Source organism: Anopheles merus, chromosome 3R (assembly GCF_017562075.2).
Source record: "Anopheles merus strain MAF chromosome 3R, AmerM5.1, whole genome shotgun sequence".
Lineage (NCBI taxonomy): Eukaryota > Metazoa > Arthropoda > Insecta > Diptera > Culicidae > Anopheles > Anopheles merus.
In genome coordinates, this window is record NC_054084.1 from 5,234,848 (window position 1) to 5,253,274 (window position 18,427).

Genomic DNA, 18,427 nt, shown 5'->3' on the forward strand with positions numbered 1-18,427 from the left:
GTTCCGTATTCCGTGCCTGTGGAACGTCCGAGAAATGATTATGAATGTGCGCCAGCGAGGGTGGCAATAAAGGGGACGGGTGAGACGATGGGGAGGACACAAAAAATCGGCGACACCAGTCGTGGGTTTCTGTCTGGGAGTGTATATGTGCTCGGTGGACCGGAGGCGACACGTGGACGCCAGTCGCTAACAGTCCGTCGCGAAGAGCAGTTAAAAGCGGATTGGGGATGATGAGGGTGCTGGCGCATGAATTTGGGACAGGAAGCGCTTCCTTCTTCTTTTTTTCTTTCGCTATCGGAGTGGTGTTCGGTATGCACATGATCTAGGTCAAAGTTTGAACTGTTTCGTGCAACAAAAGCTATACTTTGTGGGTCATTGACAGTATCAATTGTAAAGCACGGAATGGAGTAACTCAAATTACTCCCAAATGCAATTTGTTACAATTTTTGTCGATTGAGATGCTTATGATGGTAATCTGTGCCACGGAGCAAGACACCAAACACCGTCAGAGCGATCTCAAATTTCCTATACCCCTCCCACCATAGCTCAAACTCTTCTCACGCGAAACCATGACCTCCAGGGAAATTGTTCGAGAAGTAAAATAAATAACATACATACGTAATTGTGGTACGCCTTTCAGCTGATTTCCACCGTAAAGGCACGCGAGCGGCATCGGGACTACCAATACAGCCACACTGTAAAAGAGAGCTTTCCACGCATCGGTATCTTCCGGAAAGGATTTACCCATACAACGACGAGGAATTAGATTGCTCCATCAACATACAGAAGAGACAGAAAAACACATTAAAAAGCCATATAATAAAATACACATAAAACAATAATCTGCTTGGTTCCGGAGGAAAAAAGCAAAAAATCTTCCTTTCTCTCTCGCTTTCTATCTCTGCTTCGAAACCCAAACAAACTCTATGTTGGTTTATGTTTTGGACAATGCCATATCGAAACCGAGCAAAGGTGGAGGCCTTTTCCCCCATAACACGCACTCCCAAACCTTGCCCTACGCGTCGGTATTTATTATTAACCACCTGTTTGTCACTCGTTAGAGGCCACCCATAACCGTCGTCGTCGTCATCTTTACGCTGCTCACACAAACAACCAACCAGTCCAATGCCGGAAAGTTGGCGAGAAAAGCCCATACACAAAAAAGCCAAGCATAAAAGAACCTAATTCCACATGTCGGTGTGTGCGTCGTGAGCTCCAAGAAAGAAAGTGTATGCGAGGAGCAAGCGAGAGCAAGAGAGAAATCTCACAAGATAATATGAGAGCCACATCCTCGACAGTGAAGTGAGAAAATGAGTGCCTCTCTCTCACCGAACGCTCGATGGGGCCAATAGACGCGAGAAACAGAGAGAGAGAGCATATGTTTATGTCTTTTGTTACGCTTCCGAACCGATCATGCTGTCCACCAACTACCCTTCCCCGCGCCGAGAGTTCAGTTTCAACTGGGTGTGGGCGTTGTTTTCCACCAGGGCGAATTCGGGCAGGGCAGAGCGACCCAGAGCGGTGTCCGTTAACCTCTGTGTTGCGCACCGAGTTTCACCGAGGCGGCATTTCTGCTTTACTTCTGCTGCGATGGACGGGATGTGTGGCACTGTTCACGAAACTTCCACACCAAGCGACCAAGCCGCGGCGTTCATCTTTACTTCCAGTTGTTCCCGTGTTGTTCAAGTGGGACTCCGCCGCCTGTAAATGAGAGAAAAGCCGATGCTGGGGCTTTTGTGTAATGAGAATATGCAAATAAACTGCTGGTGATTCGAGCTCGCAGGCGATGATCACCACTCCGGTGACAGACGGACGGCAGTGGATGGTGTCTATTTCCAACGGAAATCAAACTCTTAAACTCTCAGCGCTCGGTTTCCTTCACGTGCAGCTCGGTTTTAGCGGCAAAAGCATTACGTAAGCGACCGCAGCGACCGGGAATGGAAATGGCTTTGTAAAGGGAAATCGTACTCATCATTCCTTGTCCCACACACTTCACACCACCTTTGCAGCATGTGAGCGGTGTCGGTACACTTATCGGCACGAATTCATCGCACCAGCCGTGCCACACAAACCGAACCACACATGGACTCTCACACATTGAGATGGAAAGTTTTGGATGGTTGCGACTGTTCGCCCCTGCGCTTCATGCATAAAACCACCCGCGATGCAAATTTGTTCACCGAAAAGTTACTCGAGCACTGCTTTTGATGTGTACACACACAGGACGGCTATGTCGTTCGTTCGGCTTCCACTTGTCTACAACTGTGAGTGGGTTGTCCGGTCTGCTTTACAACTGTGGTTGATGAAGTAGGGGGGAAGCATATGAAACACTTTTGTAGGATTAGATATACTTCGCCTGCACATAGGATGCAGTTTCAGATTCATTAATAACTTCTACACGCTTTGAAGTAATGTTCCCTTCAATTTGTAGCATTGATTCCGGGCTTTGCTCTATGCGTTGCAGTACAGATAAGGGCGAACAGGGTGCGCCTCACCCACCTCTTACTTTGAAGTACCAAATTCTTAATTCCATTTCGGTGTAAAGGTAAGCAAAAACGCATTTTTCAGTTTCAGTATAGGGTATCGATGCTTCGAGGTTTTGTTATTTATGAGTTAGCTTGAAGAAGAGCTTCTTGTGTCACATACGCCCATTTTTGAAGGTGTTCATCATTCCACACTTTTTCATCCCGCTCTACTCTACTGTCTCTCGATGAAACATTTGTGTTGTGGTGGTTTTGAAATGGGGATTTTGTTTTCTAAATAAACCGTTTGCATGCAGCATTTGCAGCATTGCGCTTGGCAGCCGGTGGATATTAGCAACTTTTTCTGCTCAAACTTAGTTTTACATAAACAGGACAAAAAAACCATTCCGGGCATTTAGGGGAACTCTGCTACGGCTACATTTTTTTTCTTCTTCTACACTAAGATATAGATACCCGAGAGGGGAGAAATTGTTTCTGTAATCGCACAAAATGGGTGGTTATTTGCTGTAGGGTTCAGAGTGACAGTTACATCGCTACGAACAAAAGGTGAACGCATCACTTCACAGGGAGGTGGTATGAGGGTGGGTTAACCTGAAGTGTAATAATCTTATCGTTCACTTTCCTACATAATTATGAAACGCTTGTAATACAAGGTGAGAGACGCTTTGCCTCGTTCTGCGAAGCTGAGAAACCTAGCTTAAATTTGTCGAAATTTAAACTCACACAAAGAAAATGGGACAAACGTCGAAATGTTACGCGAGCCTGCATCAAAGTCCTAAAAATATATATGTGAAAATAATTGGCTGTAGATTAGATTCTACGATTAACGGCGTTACTACCGTAAATGCTTCATTTTTTGCGTTTCTTGATGAATTTGGAGCACTGTTGTTTTGATCTTTTGATATTAAATAATCGAACCTACAGCGAACGTGGTGCTGGCATTTCCTATGGACACACAATGGAAACTCCGTATGGAAATACTCCATCCAGTTTTCCTGCTTGTGAGTGAGACATTCTTGAAGCTATCTTAATATGGGACCTTTGATTTCCTGGCAGATCACCTCACACATATTTTCCCAACAAACGTATGAGACAACCCCACATCTCCCCTCTTCTGCCGTTCCATTTCTGACCTGACCTGACACCCATGCTTAATTGGTAAATTTCCAGTACGCTAATGTAACGTATGTTCGCTCCTGGCGCAAATCAGCGCACCGCCCAATCTACGTGTTGTTATTGTCGCGCGTCTCAAGGCGGGGTCTTTTCCGTAGCAGATCGTTGGAAGCATTTTCGAGCTCACGCTTTTTGGGTGGATTCTGCGGAAAAAAAAAGTTCATTAGAACGTTTCTTTGTTTCGCGTAGTCGGTTTTTTGCAACTTACCTTTTTGTCCCATTGCTGATGTAGGTAGCGGAGCAGAATATTCTTCTTGTCGGTAACTATCACTGTGTGGGACGCGGAAGAGACGGGAACCATTATTCACAGCCAGCCAGCAACACCACCACTTCCCCCACTTACCCTGCTCCGAAGGTATATCCACCGTCGGGATGTACACGGAGGGCCTTTTCGAGGATGTCTTCACGCCGTTTTCCGTGTTGAACAGGGAAAAGTTTTCCTCATTGTGGCACGGAAGATCCTTCAGAAACTCGGTGATTGACTGCGCACGGAAGCGAAGGGTCGCGGACACACGACGCACACACACACCGCCGGAGAAAGGGAAGGGAAGAAAGCAACAACGACAACAAAAAGAACAAACCCGTGTTAGCACATTGTGGCGATGAGAGCATGCGTTATTTTTAACGCGATCTGACACAAATCAATGGAGAGCAACTGCAGCCGCCGTGCAGCTGCATCTCGCTGCTGTGGAAATGGAAAAGCGCTGTACACATTACCATGTTGCGTTGTCGCTGGCGACCTGCCGTTGGAGCGCGAGCTTGTTCCTGTTCTTCGGCCGTCAGCACCGTCGCTATCGGCTGCACCGCAGCTACCACCGTCAGCGCCACTGTTGCTGCCGTGCTCGGTGGACGGGACGGGGCAGGTCGGACAGAGCGAAAGAGAGCGTTTCGTGTGCGCGCTGCTGTTCAGTGAACCGTGCGTAGAAGATTCTCGTTGGGGGATGGATCTATACTTTCAATATATGCACGAAACCAAACACACAAAAAGTGAATGCACACGGACGTAAAACGCAGAGAAAGACCACACTGTTTGTTGTTGATCTTGCGACGTGAGGTTTCTGCAGCTGTCAAAACCAGTGTGGCCAGATTATTTCGGCGGTTTTCGGTAGGAGCACTGTTGAGAACGCAACAATTTAAATTTAATTAATTATTTTAACCGTCTTGTGTACGACCAAAAAACTCTACGTAACCGTACAACCGCCTACCCGGGTAGGCCATACATTTTGTATGGAAGTATGATGTTTTTCGTGGTTAAAAGCGTATATCTTTTGAGTTACTTGTTAGATTTGAATGAAAACTGTCTCATAGGTTCTTAATAATGTTTACTAACACATCGTAGTAAAATTAGAATTTTAAAAATCCTATCAATATTTTTTTCAATTAAAATATGTTGTAACTCCAACACCCCAACCGGCCTTGCAGGAAGTTTTGAGTGGATGCTTATGTCTTTTTATAAGTTTTACTTACGTTTCTTTCAAAAGTTAAATCTAAATCTTAAAATTTCAAAAAGTAAAAATCTTTTGGTTGTTTTCCTTGTTGTATAAAAATATATGTTGACGGTCTATAAGTATGCTTATTACGTTTTTTTTTTAAATTTTCATATGTTTATTTCAAGTTTTTTTACTTCGAATCATTGTCAATTCATTTGAACATAATCCCAACATAATTCATTTTACATAAACGTTCATCTATTTAATTACACGAATTACAACTAGTTTTAATAACACTGTGCAGCGCACAAATTGGCTTTTTACAAGTAGAACACGATTTTCTCGTTGATCGTTTTTTTACACATAGATAACAATTGCCTTTGTGTTTGATTCGTCCGGACACATCACGTTCTTCTACATCTTTAGTGGTATTTTTTTTAGATAATTCTATCAATGGCCCTCCTAACATGCTTTCCACTCCGCTGCGTGGTTCAAAGTGTCGCATTATTTGCACATTTTCCGCACGTCTCTGAATCTCGGGCATCGTTAGTTGTTCGGACAATTGTTGCAAAAATATGCGTCTATAATCCGTAGATTGGCAGTTTTGCAAATTATTTTCCTTATATATTTTGAAAGCTGCAAATGCAGCTATGTCCAAAATGTTGAAAAAAAAATGCTAAAGGCCATCTATTCGTCTTCCTCTTGGTAGAATATTCAGAAAGGCATTTGTCCATGTTGTCGACTCCTCCCTTGAATTTATTATAATCAATTATCATTGCAGGTTTTTCTTTTGGACCTTGGACATCTTTGTCATAATGCATTGTTGACAACATAACAACGGACTTGTTCTTCTTAGGAATATAAGAACAAATGGAAATGTTTTCGCTAAAGCCATATAATGTCGATTGAATTTCCCTTCCGTGAGGATTGGCAAACATTGGCGGAACAAACGTTCGTCGTTTGTTTACTGTTCCTAAAAGTGCTAGTTTGAAATCTGACATTAATGATGAGGCTAAGTTGTAACTTGTGAAAAAATTATCACAAATTACGCTACGACCACTTCCGCGAAATATTCTACATAAATCTTTTACTACACGCTCACCTTGGTGTCTTTCCCTTTGTCCAGATGGTGCTAACCCTGTATATATTTGGCCTTTGATGGGGTATGATGTGACTGCGTCACATACCCACCACACTTTTATCCCATACTTCGCTGGTTTAGATGGTATATACTGGGTAAATCCTGTGCCACCACGATAAGGATATAACTGTTCATCGACGGTTACATGCGAACCTGCAACATAGCATGCTTGTAAATTTCTATTCAATAATGCAAATATATCCGATATTGCTGCTGATTTGTCCATTTTCTTTCGAACTTCTCTCGTTCGTCCGTCGTCAAAGCGAATGAAACGATTGATCGACCGAAATCGTTGGAGACCCATTGTTGCACGAAATATTGGATGTGAAGATGTTTTCCATAGTTCCGTAGAGTGTACGTAGTTAGAACGCATAACTCCGGCTAGTAATAAAATCCCAAGATATGCTTCGAATTCTGATGTGGTTAATGTTTTCCATGTATGCATGCTTGCTGATTTCGCTGAGTTTGTGACTTGCTCGCGTTCATAAATATGTTGCGCTTTCCTATTTGTTTCCCGAACAATGATATCAATCATTTCGTCAGACATCAACAGCTTGAAGGTCTTTATTATGCTAAGTCCTTCCGTTTTGCGCGTTGGACCTGACTGTGAAGAACGTAAAATATTGTGGGCTAAAATTTTACGGGGTATGGTTGGTTGACTTGACCAAATAGTTCCATCGTTGGTTTTATATGTTGCGCTTGAAGGTTGGAAAGATTCTGCGTAATCGTCATCACTATCAGTTTCGAGAGGATTATACTCTGGTAGTTGTATTTCTTCAGCATCAGAATCTATGATCACTTGATCAAATACAGGAATTTCATCTTCTTCTACTACTGCAGAAATCATATTTTCATCTTCGTTATCGTATTCCATAAATTCATGCATTTTTTGTTGAATATAAGCTTTTCTTTCTTCTTCAGTAAGATTTGAAAGTTCCTCTGGAGTTAGCCATTCAATTTCCTCCATTTCTAGATCTGATCACATTTTTAGTAAACAGTAAAAAATCAGTTAAAAACAAACGATTTTGATCTCAACAATACATTCACTATATTTTTTCACTACTCACTTCTTCCGAAAAATTGTTGACGCAAATTATTTATACAATCTCCTGATCACTGTACTAGCACAACCTTCTCGATTCGTTTTTGAACATGAAGTGAACAATATTCTTCGTGCGAACGAGCTGCACGTGCCGTCTCGTGAAGTCTAGTCTTATTGTGATTGTGTTCAATATTTTCCGAGAATCTTGGTTTTTCATTGTTCAACTACTTTACCTACTACCGAAATGAGTCAAAAATACGCAATTTGCTGGTGCAGGCAGACGCAGAGATACATGGCAGAAACTAGTGTAGGCCCGAGAGTGTTACGCAGTAACACTATAACAATAATATGAATGTGTGTGTGAACTTTCAGCCAGCAAATTCTATTTCGTTTGCTAGTAGCGGTTGGTATCATTATAAAATGATTTTTGTGTTATTTTCAATATATTGTTATACAACAAGCAATAAAATTTCTCTGCAATACAACGTTTGAAAGAAAAGAAAAAGACATAAGCATCCACTCAAAACTTCCTGCAAGGCCGGTTGGGGTGTTGGAGTTACAACATATTTTTAATTGAAAAAAATATTGATAGGATTTTTAAAATTCTAATTTTACTACGATGTGTTAGTAAACATTATTATGAACCTATGAGACAGTTTTCATTCAAATCTAACAAGTAACTCAAAAGATATACGCTTTTAACCACGAAAAACATCATACTTCCATACAAAATGTATGGCCTACCCGGGTAGGCGGTTGTACGGTTACGTAGAGTTTTTTGGTCGTACACAAGACGGTTAATTATTACGGATAAAAAGTGCCAGGCAAACAAACGTGCATACAGATAAATCGGTATTTCTGGTCACTCTGTCTGCAGCTGTCAAAAAACATAAAACGTCCAGTGACAGCTATGTCGACTGTCAAACAAGGGTACAGTGCGTCTCGATTGTAGCGCGATATCGACAAGCAGCCGAGAGTGCGCAGTTTCTTTGCACGAGTTTTACGGCAATTTAAAGATTTGCAAATTATATATCGTATATTTTATTATTTAGCTTAGAAAGGATTGATCGTGTTAACGAAATGATGTAGAAGAAAGCGTTGTTTTAAGTGAAATAATTACAATCCTTGTGATTTTGAGTGAGGTAATGCTCAGTGTAGACGAACTTCATTGCTCAAAAACATCGCATCGAAAACAGTGATAACCAAAAGTATGCTCTTTACCAATTTTTTAAATATGCAAATTGTTTTTGTTACATTTTCCGGGAAATTTTCTTTATTATTGAGGTTATACATTTTTTGAAATCTTACTAATATCTTACTTAATCTAAAACTTACTTCTGTACTAGTGATGTACTAGTAAAGTACTTCTGTACTACTCATTAATCAATAGTAATCTTACAATTCTAAGACTCTAGACCGCTCCCGTGGTACAGTCATCAAATTATACAACTAAACAAAATATCTGTCATGGGCTCAAGCCTCATTTAGGTCAAACCCCTATAGGTTCCTAGCCATATACCCATAAACCAATTAGTTTCAGATAGCCAAATGCGCATCATTGGCTAATTCATTGGTTGTGGTGCTAATTTAGATGAAGAATCCAAAGTCTTTTAGTTTTGTCGTCCACGTGCTAACCAGACTTCCGTAATCTGTATAGCTTTTATGACTAGCATGCCGTAAAGCTATCCATATGAATATTTGCAAAAACCACACACACTAACACAACCTACCTATGAAGCAAATGTGTATTAATATTAAAGCCTTCCGCATGTGTCGCAACCAGATACGATCATCATAAAACGTTTTAAACTCCTACAACAATTTTGCATACCCATTGCACATGCAATCCTGATGCTTATTGATCATTTGTGTGCTCACGACATGACGTTTGTTATGTAAAAGCGCATACCGGAATGAATAGAAAATTGGCCTGCCGAGTCGTCCCAAATCGTTGTTTTAAAGGTGCATCGAAACAAATGATCTAAAATATGCACCCATAACGAAAACAGGCAACCATTCGTTAACAGTAACATATCTCAACCATTCACACGGCGTAACACAGAAATAAACAAAAAACTGACCCACGTGCTTTTTTGTTCATATTCCAACACCTTATTGAAATAATACGCCTCGAAAGCGATTGCATGCCGGTTTTCACTTGACGATGTGAAAATCGAAACTCGCCCCTACTCGATCGGCCTGAGTTTTCCTTCCGCAACCGGACTGGTCCCGATCGATCCAATAATTACTCACCTTCAGCGGTGGCTTAAATGACCGAAAACGGGTCCGATGGTTTGTGTGTGAGCGATGGGAAAAAAGCAGATGCTCCCCCTTGCAGCATAAATATCGCATCGATCATATCCACACGCCAAGCAAGAGATCTGGGAGAGTAGTATTGGGGAGGCAGGAAGGAAGTCCGTCCCCTCCGTTGGTCAGCTCCGATTTCGGAGGCAAGCAGTGAGCACGTGAGCAAAATTTGAATACAATCATCACCCGGGAGGGGGCAGCAAACCCAACGACCACTTCCGCGTGTATTGGCCCGGGAGAACCCACAGCGGAACGCACCACGCACCCGTTTACGGTGGGTGGCAAAATCATTCCGGCGCAAAACCCCAAACGAAAGCGAAAGCATTGCGCCGTGTGGTTTTTGCGGTGGTTTGGCGTTTGGGTGGGTGATTTGCCTTCATTCGGATGCACTCCACACCCCACAGCAGCGCCTTTTCTATTGGCAAGCGATTTATGTTTTTTTTTCTCTCTCTCTTCTCTCTGCCACCCTCTTACCCCCTTATTTTGAATTGTTTTGGGAAAGCCAAAATGGGGAGGGTACCGCACCTAATAACACATTGCTTCATACACCCACCCGGGGTAAACGGTCCGAGGGGCCAGAAATGGGCTGGTTAATTAGTTTTTGGTTGACGCGTCTCATAATCGAACCCGGAACTAAGCGGTCCAGCTGCGTGGCGTGTTAGCTGCGACCGATGCGTTGTTATGCAGCGAGTAGTGCAAGGGCGTGTTTTGTGGGCATAATATTATTTAAATGGTCCCAACGTCTTCAAGGGAGAAATCGAAAAGGGCGTTAATAAACACAAAAAACTGTGTTTTGAAATTTACACACAAACACACTTCGTATGTTTAATTAGCAGCATCTGAAGCATTATTCTGTCCACATTTCGGGCACGGCTGCTCACCATAAAGCAAAGCATTAATGCATGCATTTTAATCGACATGGAAATTATGCATTAACACACATACTGGCGATACGTACGACGGTTCACCTTTGGACAACGGGTTTGAAGTGAAACTAAAGTTTCCCTCCCACTGATAAAAGCCTCCCGCCGCGCCCAGCGTGGCGCGATGGTGTGAAACATTGACCAAAAAGCTTATCCAAATTATACAAAACCCACCAAAGTGTGAAATTGATTGTAGAGAAGAAGAAGAAAAAAAAACAGATCGATCATAACGCACCGAGCTGTACAAGATGCAGAGCAAAAAACCCTCGAAGGAAAGACGGGGTGAGGGGCAAAGTAAAAACTTGGAAAAACAATTTGAGCACAGTTTTTTTTTTTCGTTGCTTCAATTGAATGTTGATCGATGTCTCGTACTGTTTTTTTTTTTGCTTTTCTATCAGCTTCTTGAAAGTCTCACGGCACTTCCCGCGTACCTTCTCCCACTTTCCGTTGGCTTTTTCCTTCATTGCGGTACACCAAAAACTTCGGCGACGACGAAAGAAAAAGTGTTAATGTGTGTGCACTGAATTCCAATTCCCGGTGGAAGCGTTTTAATGGTTCGTAAAATTGTGCGTAATGCATGAGTGGATGTGAATCAACGGAGAGAGAGAGAAAAACAAAATAAATAACCTGACGATAAGAAGCTTTAAGAAGGGCTTTAAAAAAAATAAAGCAAAGCATGTAAACCTCTAAAACTAGCTAAAAAAGGATTAAAATTACTAGAAAACTAAATCAGAAAATAAAGAGTGAGAAAGTGAACGAATAATCTCGAACAAACAAAACTTGTTCCTTTACAATGCAGCCCTTAAACATGATCTACAACACGATACGAAACAAATTACCACTCTCTCTCTCTCTATCTCTTCACCACTCGCCTAAGATAGCATCTCTCCAAAAGATAAACAATATTTTCCATCAATGATTTCGACACTCGACTGCATCATTTATCTTCATTTGGGGGCTACCGTTTGACCAGTCTTGGCTGCAATTATCACAAACCGGTTGCGACGCAGAAGCAACCCGCCAAGGAAACCTCTTGTATTCTGTCCCTCCATACTTTTGGGCCCCTTTCGTTGCTTCGAAATTTCCCTTTTTTGTGGGGTTTTGTGGCGCCTGTGCATCATACACTTACACGGACGAGACGACCACATGAGTTTCGCATTAATAATTTTAAATGCTTCATATTCGTGAGCAACACGCACACACACACATCCCGATAAACATATTAAGGAAGGTGTTGGAGAGTAACAACAAAAATAATCACAAAAATTGCAATGCTTTCCTTTTCCCTTTTACCCGCGCACCCAGAAACTCATTACTGACCACCATTCATTGCGGCTACAACCGATCCCTTTTCGCGGGGTTGAATAGTTTAGAAAACAAACACCGAAGCGCCGCCCAAAAGTCCACCCATCACCATCACTTTCCCCGCGTGATGCTGCTGCCGAGGATGCTAAGTGGCTAGAGTGGTGGTGGTGGTGGTGGTGGTTAGTGAAAAATGTATGGTAAATTGTTTCCACTATCATACCGCACAACAATCCCTTCGACCAGGCGCATTGCGCGCTCGCACAGGCGCCCTTTCCGTCGATCAGTTTCCCTCATCTCGCGCGCAAACATTCCAGCGCGAAGAAGCATAGATGTGGTGGACACGAACAAAAGATAACGTGCATCGCCGAAACATACACACACACACCCAACTCAGAGAGGCGGTAGAGAAACAAACTCTGCACACACTCGCCTCATGGACCATTCTCGCCGGATCGCCAACCGAAAAATCGCTGGACGGAAACCGGATTCGGAATGGAAAACTGTTATCTTCAGCCGCGTCTGCCAGGCCACGCTAGTTGATGCTGGTCAAGATTTTCGATTTTCACGTCAGAAGCGAGACCACACGGTACCTTTAATTAGCTGCAGCAACATATCTACATACACACAGCCAGACACAACGGACGGACGGATGGACGGAGCGCGGCATTCCGGGGGGGGGGGGGGGCTGCTGGTTCATCCCGCGCAGCACCGCGAGAGCTTGACACGGTTGAAGGGGCACACTTTTCCTTGCGCTGATGCTGCTGCTGCTGGGGCTGGGGCTGTCCGCACGCAATGATTTCCCTTGCATTTGTGCGCTTTTCTCGTGCAATTCTTTATACAGCGGACAGAAGAATTTCATTTTCCGCACATAGAAAATTTGCACAGAGGCGCGCAGGTGCTGGCTGGTTTGGGTTTTGCGTGCGTGAAAAATCCTCCGTGAAATATGCAACAATTTGAACGGATAGGAAAGTGCGCAAAATCGAGCGAAATTGGAAGAATAAATCGAATATATTTAGGAGAGATCTAATTAAATACGGACAAAATAAAAAATAAGAAAAGTGAAAGAGATAAATAATACATGCATTAGTCAGAAGATATGCAAACTAACATAAATGACAAGATAAAATCTAATGAGAAACATATTTTAAACACGTTAACACATATTTGTTCATAATTGGATTTGAATTTCATAATAAAACATTGCTCAACTGGCAGAAACTAATGTTTCATGATATAAAACCGCTATTTTGCATTTTAATTAGATATACGCTACAAAGGCATACACGCCAGCGACAGATTGTCTGCATAATGTTGTACTAAAGTTGAACCATTTAACTGTTTAACTCCTAATTAAAATAAACCGCTTTTAAATCACAATCGCGGCGGAACTAATGCGTCTATTTTCATTCGACAAGTGATATATGTGACTCGTCCACGTTAATCCGCCCCATTCGTACGGCTGCTGCAGGGCCCGTCCCTTCGTTCCTTTACTGTGCTTTCCCGTGACCCACCCCCTCCCCCCCTCCCCCTCGACGGACGTCCAATTTGTCGCTCGAAAAGTCGCGAACGAAATCGACAGTGAGCGATCGTAGTTTCACTCCCGGCCTCCCGGGCTGCAGACATTGGCCGTGGTTGTGGGCCGGTTCCGCCGCGACGATTCCGGTTGCGATTGTGACACCTCTAGCCCCCCCCCCCCTCGGGAGACCTCACAATGTCGCTCACTTTTGGCCATGGCCGTCACTTGCGTACGGGGCACGTTGCCGGTGCCGGTGCGTTGTCGCGTAACGCAAATGAAAGTGAAACCCCGGGCGCACTCACAATAGGCAACAGTGCAGAGGAAAGGGGTTGCATACGCGACACATTGAATGAAGGCAAATTGTTCACACAGCTCCAAACACAGCGCACAGACCTGCCTAATCCTTACTCCGCAGCGCAGCGCTTCGGAGATGCGTAACGCCACTTAGATACGCACCGGGACACATACGCTCACGCGCCACTCGCGATCGATGCGTGTTTCGTCATAAATTTCGTTTTCTATTCTCCCGCCTGCTCCAGCTGCTCCCGAAAACCTGAAGCCGGCCGGGCGGGTGGACTGCTTTGCATTCCGCGTGGCACGCGCCTGCCGGCGTGCGGTTTGATTTATTCCGCCGTTCGGCAGCCAGCTCCCAGTGTTGTCACTCGCCAACGCGCTACGGTAGTAATGCCGGTGCGTGTGCGTGTGTGTGTGTGTGCTGCGATATGTGGGAAAGCGTCGCGCGGTTGCGTTGTTACCTTCTTTGTTACGCTCGTTTGATTAGCCATCGATGATGCAGCCAGCCGACGACGCAGACGACGATCACGCAAAACAGACGCGCATAATGGCATCACGCATCCCTTCTTTGCGGGACCACACCAGGACGACTTTCGATTGCAGCTCCCAACGCGGGCCAGCCGGGCGAAAGGCTTTCACCTGCTAGCGCTGGTCTGGTGGTTGGCGTTGGCGTTGAAGCTCGCACATGCACACACACACACACACACACAAACGCGCGTGCTTCATTTGGTGCAGAAGCTGTTCAAAGCCGGCCTTCCATGCGGCAATCGTTTATCATTCGGTTCGGTGCAATGAAGAAGGTGTCGGCGAAGAATTTTAATGTGTGCTCATAATAATTGTGGGTAAAAGTGCCTTTAAATGATTCTAATGGTTGAATATCGAGTGTAAAAAGTATGTGTAATTGCTAAGAAAAGCGAAAAAAATTGGAAATAGACGATATTAATTCAAAATTAAAACGATTTTTGCAACCGAACACCACAAACGGTATTACGAGGAATATAAAATAATTAAGAATAGAACAGATAAGGAAAAAATACAGAAAGTGTGCGGTAAATAACGATGATACAAACAAAGATATAAGAAAAACGACAAAAGAACAAACTGCGAGTTTTATTGAAATAAAACAAATCAGAAAAAGAACGTCATATCAACACCAATATATAGAAGAGAAGAAAATAACAAACAAAAACGAGTACAAGTGTGTTGAAGTTGAGCTGTAATGATGCAATGAATGCATCGTCAGCAATGCAATGTTCAAAAGGTTTGCCAAATTAATTCCAACATAAAATTGCAACGAATGTAGGGCAGAGGAAAGACAATAAGCCAAATTCATGATAAAAACAAGCTACATCTGCTTGAACGAAAATAACTCAATCGCTCATCAACACCCACACCCTTGCGTTAGGTAAGATCCTAATTTTACTACCCCGCCCAAAGAATTACCTTCGCAAATTTGCAAATCATCTCACACGCCCTCGCACACACACACACGGTTAATCAGGACGATTTTCCCACACGATCGGCCCCAAAAACAAAAGTGCAACCAAACCTTGCGATATGCATTTTGGACGACTGGGGGAGGGAGGTGGGCTCGCCGTTACATAAAGACACACAATTTGCCAAACCGAAACACCAAGCAAAACGAAATAATAGCCAATCGATGGTATAACGCGAATCGATCTGACAACGGTCGATCGCGATCATATCGATCCAAATTTTCTTGTGCCACAACATCGCCGCCGCCTCCACCCCCATTCACACATGGATTTGCGTATGCATTCGTTTGCTTCTGCTCCTCTGCGGCATTGGGTCAATCGGACAGCAAACACCGATGCACAACAACACCCGCCGGCCACCTTCACTTGGCTGCTCCCCTGCTTGATGCTCGTGCCTAAAGCTATGCGCTTTTCTCTGGTGTTCCCGTTTCGATCGCACCGAAAAGGGGGGTTGCGTTGTGTTGGGGAAGGTTTAATTTTTCATTTCGCCAACGGTCAAATGAAAGATGTGGCGAACGTGTGTGCGAATGTGTACGCACATCGAATCGAGATCGTGCAATCGAGTCCGAACCGACCGAAACCTTCTTGTGTTCACTTTCTTTCTGGTCAAAACCGGGCCCAAACAACCAAACGAACCGAATAGAAGGAGCGATTCCTTGGCCGGTGGCCGGCGTGTTCGGCGAATGGCTGTGTTGTGGTGGCGCAAACTTTCGCACCTTTCGTGCACTTGTTGTTATTGCTCTTTTTTTCCTTCTTTTTTTTGGTTTGCTAGAAACAGGGTAGGAATGGTGAGGTGAAAGAAAAGGGTACAATTTCGTGCGAAATATTATTTTGCAAATTAAAATGAAGGATAAAATTGATGTACATGCAATAATCAAGTAAATATAGAATAGTAATAAACCTTACACGCTCTTAAACCATCCAAACAAGCCTTGAACTCTCAACGCTTCGGTTCATTAGAATATAATTAATACCAAAAAACGGTAAATTAAGCCACAAGATAAGCCAAATGGGTAAACAAACATACCGACAGGTCCTACAGGTTTCCCATAGCCTAAGGTACCGCTAAAACCCGTGGAGTAAATTGAAAACTCCCTACACACTCACACATACACACAGAAAAAGCCGCCCTAATCGATAAGCCCGGGAGCAATGCTGCCATAACGAAATTAATGATGCCTACGTCAATTGGCCAGCGCCACGGCCGCCCTACACTACACTAACGACCTTCCCAGCCCGCGTGTACGGTGGATTTAATTTTTGGAAAATTCCCTTACTATCCTCTCCTGTCTGGGGTGGGCTCGGGGCAGCGGGGCGTTTGTGGCTAGTAGTAATTTCTTCACTTTCTCCTGCTGCCCCCTTCCCGTTGCCAAGTACGTGCTCCGTAGTGCTCGCCCTCCGCCGAAAGAAGGCGTCAGCTACTCCTACTCGGCTCATTTGCCAACCTAATGGTCCAAACGGGCAGGGAAGAGCCTAAGAGCCGGCGCGCACGAGAAAAATGAAAAGCCACACCAAGTGACTGTGTGTATGTGTGTGTGTGCGTGTGTGGACATGAATGAACAGCACAAAAAACATCCACCGATAAGTGTTTACGAGAGGCAACATAAAATAAGTGTGGTGCTGCAAACGATCATCACAAGCGCAGCTCGCGACCGTTTATGGACGCATAAATCCTATTTATATACCTTCGCTTTTGCAGTACAGCATAATCAGGCCGGTGACATGAGGCGTGCATCTTTTTTGCATCGTTGCCATAAACCCTTTCCGCCGTTTTAGTGCTGGGACACTTCTTTCCGCTGGTCACTTTCTGCGATATTATATCATAAACCGGGGAGGAGATCGATCACCCGGTAGCAGCTCGCCAACACTTTCCAAATCTACCAGGGCAGGTTCTCTCTGGGACACGCTGTGGTCAATAAAAAGTAAAAGTTTATCGGCCCGCCCCGAAGGTCCAGCGGATCGGAAGAACTTTCCTTTGCAGAAACAGTGACCGAGCCTCCCAGCCTGCTGCCCTTCGATTTGCAAGGCGATTGATTGGGGCAGGAAATTGAGCCAATAAAATCAAAGTGCTCCGCTATATTGCGCGACACCTGCCGAAAGCTGAAGGGATTTTTCTTCACCGTTAATGGTCAGCGCGAACGCGAGATGAGATCTCTTTAGATGGGGATGATTATTATCATAGCCACACAAGTTTCCCAATTTCTCCCACTTCCCACCCTGCGGGAGAGCATTGACCATTCGGTGCGAGTCTATTCGATTTCTTCCCCTCGGCTTGCGCTCCAAGTAGAGTATTGTTTTGTTTTGATCTCGGTGACGACACTCCAAAAACCCACTGCGCCCCTCCGGCGAAGTACGAAAGCCTGTTCAAAACTCTTTCTAAACTACACCACGATCACTTACCCCAAAAGAGGGGTAAGAGGCCGGGAAGCATACAAGAAAAGGTACACTTGGAGCACAAATAACCGATCGGAGATCTCCACCGCAGCGCGATCGATTCCCAACCGGGACCGAGCGACCGAACCTGTTAAACTTGAACTTCGCAAGACGATGAACCGGCAACTCCAAAGAAAAAATGATACGAATTCTCCTTCACCGACTAAAAAAAAAGGGGGGGACCCACAAACAGAGGAACCTGTCGTTCGGGCCTTCAGTGGGACTTCAAGTTCAACAAGCCGTCGCGAGCCACACACACACGGGATCGGGAGAGCATTGGAATTGAGGCGCGCGCCCACAGTGCCACCAGCGCGCGGCTCTCGACGAGCGGGACCGGTTGCCATGCCATGCCATGGGTGAAAATAAGCCAATGGGCCATAAAACGGCCCACCGGCCTATTCAGCGCCCTCCAGAGCCCGACCTTCCTCGTTTCCAGTTTTCGCGCAGCGCTTCTCGGTAGCGGCAACGACGAAAGCCAGCCCTTGGGGAAGGCGCTGCGCGTTCGGCGTGACTGTGCGGCGTTATGCTATTAGTACAGTGCGTTTCCAATGCACTGATTTGCATTTGAATTGAAGCATTTTGTGCGGAACCATGTTTTGGGCAGTCCGTTCTTGTCGTCCGTTTTCTTTGCCATTGGAGTTTACGCGGCGCTTACGACAGCCATTCCGTTTGATGATTGATTATTAAAACCACTCAAAAAATGGATTCAATTTTTGTTTTGGGATCGAGGAAAGCAACGGGGTGATGAATAAGGAAAATTTCTAAAATTAATTAAATGCAACCGAAGGCATGCAGCACTTTTGCTTCTAAATTGGTTTGCCCTACATCAGCCAATCTTCTAGGATGAAAACGAAACCTTCGCTTCATGTATCAATTATTGCAAC

General features: G+C 44.3%; 1 protein-coding gene across 1 annotated transcript; it reads right to left on the reverse strand.

The window, feature by feature from the left end:
• Window positions 1–3,183: 3,183 nt before the first annotated feature.
• LOC121596504 (DET1- and DDB1-associated protein 1) lies at window positions 3,184–4,732 on the reverse strand. The gene is made up of 4 exons (XM_041921531.1): window positions 4,374–4,732; window positions 4,000–4,138; window positions 3,865–3,926; window positions 3,184–3,799 (listed from the first exon to the last, which is right to left on the reverse strand). Exons 1-4 carry the CDS (start codon window positions 4,374–4,376, stop codon window positions 3,707–3,709), a joined length of 297 nt encoding a protein of 98 aa, XP_041777465.1. The 5' UTR covers window positions 4,377–4,732; the 3' UTR covers window positions 3,184–3,706.
• Between the last annotated feature and the right edge of the window lie 13,695 nt (window positions 4,733–18,427).